The following is a 7,201-nucleotide window of genomic DNA, read 5'->3' as shown; positions in this document are numbered from 1 at the left end:
AAACACACATACCAGACAAGTAAGCTTTCATATACCTGATAAAACGACAGAATTTATATCAAAACACACATACCAGACAAGTAAGCTTTCATATACCTGATTAACGACAGAATTTATATCAAAACACATATATATCAGACAAGTAAGCTTTCATATACCTGAAAACGACAGAATTTATATCAAAACACATATATCAGACAAGTAAGCTTTCATATAGACATATACCTGATAAAATGACAGAATTTATATCAAAACACACATACCAGACATGTAAGCTTTCATATACCTGATAAAGCGACAGAATTTATATCAAAACACACATACCAGACATGTAAGCTTTCATATACCTGATAAAGCGACAGAATTTATATCAAAACACACATACCAGACAAGTTAGCTATTTATTATTACACACATGTTGAGGTCTTGGTTGTCAAAATAGCTGAATACTCTGCACTATCAATGCTTATGGTATTTATTTAACATTACACCTCTGGTCATACACCTGATGGTGCAACAAAATAGTAACCAAGCTTTTAGGCCTGGGGATCCAGGGGCTGCTGTCGTTTTCGCTTTCTTAGAGCTTGTGGAACTTTCTATTTCACAGACCTGCATGTATTAATAACCTATCAAAAAAACAACTCGGCATTTATTTGCAGTGCAAAATAACAAATGAGCAAACAACTGGAAAGGAATCCCAACTACATGGAATCCCAACTACATGGAATCCCAACTATTGAGAATCCCAACTACATGGAATCCCAACTACATGGAATCTCAACTACATGGAATCCCAACTATTGAGAATCCCAACTACATGGAATCCCAACTACATGGAATCCCAACTATTGGGAATCCCAACTACATGGAATCGGATTCTGATATGTGATGGCCCTGATTATGTTTACGCAATCAGTGTCAGCCACAATACACACGTGAGCTCGAGTAGACGGATTGTTTTCTGCGACAAAGATACAGAGTTTCACCATTTTTAAAAACTTAGTAGTCAATTTAGTAGCCACATCAAATTTTTAGTAGCCAATAAAAAATAAAAGTAGCCAATGGCTACTTTGGCTACCGACAGCATGAGCCCTGGAATCCCAACTAGTCTTTAACAGAAGAAATCCAAAAGTGATTTCAAATGACTCAACCGAAAGACCCAAATAAGCTAAAACAAATTACCCATGGTGACCTGCATGAAAAAATGCTTTGCTACTTATTTCCAGAATGTTCTTTGAATGTCAAATTAATTGTCCAAACATTTTTTTTTTCAAAATTGTTCATTGTTTTATTGATTTTACAATATGTCAAAATTCATAATTTAATAAATTCATTTTATTTTATTCATTTAGTTGTAACATAATCTCTAATCTTTTTGTAGTCTTATACATGTATTGATTTTGTTTGATGGTTAATTATTTTTATTCAAATTCCATTTCCATGTTAAACAGAAGGAAGCCAGAATATCACTGCAAACAAGATTCAAGTGTCATTGCAAGCAGCGTTTACCAATATAACAACCTGGGACGACATAACAACCAGGGACGACATAACAACCAGGGGCGACATAACAAGCAGGGACGACATAACAACCAGGGACGACATAACAACCAGGGACGACATAACAACCAGGGACGACATAACAACCAGGGACGACATAACAACCAGGGACGACATAACAACCAGGGACGACATAACAACCAGGGACGACATAACAACCAGGGACGACATAACAACCAGGGACGACATAACAACCAGGGGCGACATAACAACCAGGGACGACATAACAACCAGGGACGACATAACAACCAGGGACGACATAACAACCAGGGACGACATAACAACCAGGGGCGACATAACAACCAGGGACGACATAACAACCAGGGGCGACATAACAACCAGGGACGACATAACAACCGGGGACGACATAACAAGCAGGGACGACATAACAACCGGGGACGACATAACAACCAGGGACGACATAACAACCAGGGACGACATAACAAGCAGGGACGACATAACAAGCAGGGACGACATAACAACCAGGGGCGACACAACAACCAGGGACGACATAACAACCAGGGGCGACATAACAACCAGGGACGTGAACAAACATCCAAAGCATGCCAAATAGACCTTAGAAATCCACTTGCCCTATAAAAAGCATACCATAATTGATTTTTTCTCTTCGAAAAATAGGACTTAATTTTAATGAAATATATTAGGAGTTGTTTTTCTCATTTATTTCAAATATCATAATATTATTATTTAGTATCAAATTGCAGTGATGGATTTATTTATCTTACTGATCTTACGTACTGTGTCAGCAATCTGACTGAATCCATGTCTTTAATTCCACTGCAATATGTTCCAGAGTATCAGATTGGAAGTAAAGATCTTATCACAATCAGACTGCAGTGTCAGTTGTCTATTTGTACACTCCTTAGAAAATTAGAATGTACCCTTTGCATTTTTGCATTGGAAAAAAATTGGCAGGGGGATTAAGTTGCCTCATTAGTAACAATACTCACATACTTTGACAGACTATATATATAGCTACACAGGACACAAAACATCTTCCAGCTATGGGCTTAATTTGAGGAGGATAAAGTGAATCGAGCAAAATTGCACATTGCACAAATGTCTCAAAATCCTTGTGTATTGTCAAGCAGATCTCATATTCACAAGAATGTCACTATTTATTTCGCTTTTCTTCTTTCCGTTATGGAGTTGACTCATCAGATGATTGTCACTTCTCCAGGCTCTCCGCCGCTTATTGGCCATACAGCTAAACAAAATAATATTTACATCTGTCTGTATGTGCATCTAAAATCTGGTATTTGCAGAGTCCTGTCTAGTGTCTGGGGATGAGTCCGGCCACATCAATGGTCTGTATGTGGTGCAGGAAACCGTCTACTGTTGGTAATCCTCTGATATCTGATGGTATTGAGTTCCACATCTTGATCGTAGCAGGGACGAATGAATGTTTATATGCGTCGACTCTGGTGCTTATTTGCCTGATGTTGTTGGCTTGGGAACTCCTAGTCCCCCTGCTGGTCTGTTGTAGGAGATGATGGACGGGGACCTCTACTAGGTTGTTGACTTGGGAACTCCTAGTCCCCCTGCTGGTCTGTTGTAGGAGATGATGGAGGGGGACCTCTACTAGGTTGTTGATGGTTTTGTAGAACATGATGATCCTATTTCTCACTCTTCTCTGTTCTAGTGGTTCCCAGTTTAGTTGCTTACATGTAAGCATGGTAGTAACGCAACCAGGGTCTCGGGAGTAGTAATTCCCTGTCGCAAATCGTGCTGCCTGTCTTTGTACGTTTTCGATTTGTTGCATTTGATGGTAATGGTATGGTGTCCAGACTATAGATGCATATTCCAAAACTCGCCTGACTAAGGTGGTGTATGCATGAGACTGTACTGCTTGTGGACAGTTCCTGAGGTTATACGTCTCAAGAATCCTACTGTTCTTGAGGCCTTGGCTGTTGTCTGATCAATGTGAACCCACCACGATAGGTCTGAATTGGCTTATGTATACTCCAAGGTACTTTCCACCTGGAACTGTCTAAAGGGTGTGGCCATGAAGTTGGTACTTTGTGTCAACTATTTTCCTTTTCTTCGTGATGTGGATGGCAGTACATTATTCTGGATGGAATGCCATTTGCCAGTCTTTTTCCCACTTTTCCAAAGCATTCAAGCTTAGTCTTCTTGTAGGATCTTACTATCGTCAGATGTTTCTATGTTCCTGTATATCAAGCAGTCATCTGCAAACAGTTTGACACTTCTAGGAACTCACAAGTTCAGGCAGGTCGTTGATGAAAGTCAGGAAAAGTAGGGGTCCTATGACCGTTCCCTGTGGAACTCCCGAATCCACGTCTCCCTCGGTTGACTTAGCTCCTTCTACAGATATGTGCTGCTTTCTACTGCTAAGGAAGTTTCCAATCCAGCTTAGGGTTGAACCGCGGATTCCAAAGTAGTGGAGTTTGTGAAGTAGACGTTGATGCGGTACCTTGTCAAAGGATTTCGCAAAGTCAAGTGGTATGACATCCATCTGACCTGTTGTCCATTGGAGAGTCCTTTTGCATGGTCTTGGATGGTCTTAGCTTTTAGTGCTAATGTTGTTTGCAATATGCTACTTTTACTTTTTAATTTAGTGCCTGTAATATGATTAAAGTTTCATTTTCGTAGTGCTTATGTAGGCGAGACGGGTTAGTGACTAGATATATCGAGTAGCTAGTTTTAAGTATAAATGACATTAGGATAGCTATAATACGGGTGTTTGTTATAAATACCAGCTGTAGAGTTGATAAGAGCAGATTATATGATAACTTGAGCTGTTATAGGGTAGATATAGCACTTCTGTCGTTTTGTTAGGTCGTATTTTCGCTCGTAGGCAGCCATATTGGAACATGCTGTAGTGATGTAAATTTATAGTACGCGTATTTTCATTGGCTGGGTTCAGAGTGAGGAGCCAATGAGATCTGTCCGTGGGATATATAAGCCGGTGTTTTCACGTACTCGGGGCAGACAGAGCTGGACAGCTTGCCTGACAAAAACCATGTCCAGGTAAGGATGGGTTAACTGCCACGTTTGTAATTAGGGTCGGATGACCTGAGAGACCCGGTATAGGTCCATGGGTAGAGTTACCACATGTTAGGTTGAGCATGCCGCACGGGCATTAGCAGTGCTTCATGGCTTGAAAGCCAGGGTGTAGAACAGCTGATTTGTGTATATATATATAATGTAGGGTTAGTGTGGAGAAACACAACAATGAAACTGACACAGAACAGAGGACAGTTCATATATTTCTCCCTGTTAAGTCTGTAATAGACCGTTTAGCATTAGAGATGGAGGTCTCACAATGCCTAGTTGGTAGTTTTATTGGCTTTAGGGGAAATATAGGAACTTGGCTTGGAAGTGTATAGAAGTTAGGATGTAACTATTAGTTTGGCTATTAATGTAAAGGGTGGGTATAAATAGGTTGTGATACAGGAGTTATGATATTTATCTAGAAAGGTTATCAGGTTTACCCTTACAAAACCATTCCATTATGATGTACACTTATTTTTTTTGATATTCCTTATTGTCCATATTCTACAATGGCAACAACATTTACAATGGTTATTATTGTTAACACTGTTGATATTTGATATTGTTATTAAATACTGGAACTGTTATTTCTGACTCTGGTTTTCATTTCTCTAATCTCCCGCCTGATGGGTAAAGAACACGGTGGAAGAGGGATAATGAGGAATAGGTGTCTGGCATATGAGATCACAGAATTAAACACAACGCGAAGTACATTATCATACCCACTATATCCGGGATTGACACCTATTCGACAAAAATCCCCCTTCTACTACACTTACACACATAGTGTGTATGTGCTAAGTGTCTTCTTTCAGTAACTATTACTTAGTGTCACATGTTTTATGTAGAACAGTGTTTTATGATTTTAGGTTTTCTGTTATTTTAGTTCTTGTATGTAATGTTCTTATCTTGAGGTGGGTTTTTTTACGTTCCATTTACTTTGTTTGTCAAAATACAAGCTCCTAAGTGCTTATGTTCTTGTTAACCATATTCGACACTAAATAAAGATTCTTGTATAAGACATGTACATGTACAGAAATATAAAACACAGAAACATGTAACAAGAAAATATTAATGCATGCGACAGTTCCCCATTAAAGCACAGGTAAGAGGCAGGCCACATCTACCCGACTATTACAGAGAATATATACACAAACAGAAGTATTTGGTCACTCAATGAGTGCATTCCCTTTAAATCTCGCTGTCAGACATGCACCAGTGCACATAGTCCAGTCGCACCTGAAAAATCAATACTCACTTACAATGTAGGCTTAACAGAACTATGGAAACATACAAACACTGAACAACATATACAAATATAGGATATAGCACGATACAAATCTTTATAAGAATCTGCTTCTTTTTACCTTAGTGACAGTCCGATTAGTGACGGTATCTGACTCAGGCGAGGTTTGGTGAACGGGGTACATTTCGTCTTGCATTCATAATCAAGTTTCACTCGCCATCCGTAATCAGGCACGCCCGGAATATTTTCCTTGGGTGTCGTTTCACTGTCGTCTGGATTTCTTGGATAAGATGTCATGTTCTTCCTTCCAGTGTCGCATCCGCTCTGTGACAACTTATTTAACCACGTGTCAACAACAAATATTTTTTGGTTTTCACTTTTCAATACGCCGGAAAGGAAAACTCACGTAGGTCGTTTCAATGTTTTAAATTATGAATCTAAATCCCAAATCGAACTCCGGAAACGGATAAATTATATTACGTGAGAAAATAAAATTAAGGTTAAATCTTCCATAGAAGTCATTAAATAATAATCATAAAATATTTTCGAAAAAGATGTTTTTAAACTTTTGTTAATTGACTTAAAAATAAATTTCAAGTAAGTAATATTAAAAACATACACCCTGTATTCCGGATATTTATGTTATCTGCGACCGTTTGAAAGAACAGTTTGTTTCGTTTCAAGCGTGTAACCGAGTAACAGGTGCTTGATTTTCAAAAGCGACTGTCGCATTACATTGAAGTGCGAATACCATGATATATTTCAGTAGCAGGTACGCTGAGTGATGATATAACATGAAGTAGATGTGCCCTAATATAAAAGAACATGCATACAAAGCAGGCCTAAACTTGAATACTGCTCTTCCATTTGGGATCCACACAACACAAACCAAATTAAACAAATAGAAAAAACACAACGAAGAGCAGCACCCTACGTACAAAACAGATACCACAACACTAGTTCCGTAACAGACATGATCCACACACTTCAATGACCAACACTACAAACACGACGCTTATACACTAGAATTATCCTTTTTTACAAAATATACACAGAATCGTAGCTTTAAACCCAACACATATACTCACACCTGTAGACCCCCGCACCAGACAGGTACACCCGCACGCATACAAACACATATCTGCTACAAAGGACACCTACAAATACTCATTCTTCCCACACACAGTAGCACAATGGAATATCCTCCCCTTAGCAACAGTCCAATGCATGACACTAGAGGACTTCAAGGCACACTTACCCTACACAGCCCTTGAAGCCCTCATCACACACTAGTACATACACCAGATTTTAACTTTTTATCTATACCTTGCACAAAAAAAATCACAAAAAAACCCCACC

At 39.0% G+C, this 7,201-nt stretch overlaps 1 protein-coding gene across 1 annotated transcript in view; it reads right to left on the bottom strand.

The window, feature by feature from the left end:
* The window catches only part of LOC110462571 (non-lysosomal glucosylceramidase-like), a 38,457-nt gene extending 32,208 nt beyond the window's left edge, over positions 1-6,249 (bottom strand). The window contains exons 1-2 of the mRNA XM_021516562.1: positions 5,964-6,249; positions 325-347 (exon numbers count right to left, since the gene is read on the bottom strand). Of these exons, the coding sequence (XP_021372237.1) occupies positions 325-347; positions 5,964-6,139 (199 nt within the window). The 5' untranslated portion in view covers positions 6,140-6,249. The remainder of the gene's footprint in view (positions 1-324; positions 348-5,963) is intronic.
* Positions 6,250-7,201: the final 952 nt, after the last annotated feature.

Source organism: Mizuhopecten yessoensis, unplaced genomic scaffold, assembly GCF_002113885.1.
Source record: "Mizuhopecten yessoensis strain PY_sf001 unplaced genomic scaffold, ASM211388v2 scaffold10807, whole genome shotgun sequence".
Lineage (NCBI taxonomy): Eukaryota > Metazoa > Mollusca > Bivalvia > Pectinida > Pectinidae > Mizuhopecten > Mizuhopecten yessoensis.
Note: the sequence above shows the minus strand (reverse complement) of the source record. Positions and strands in the feature narration are given on the sequence as shown.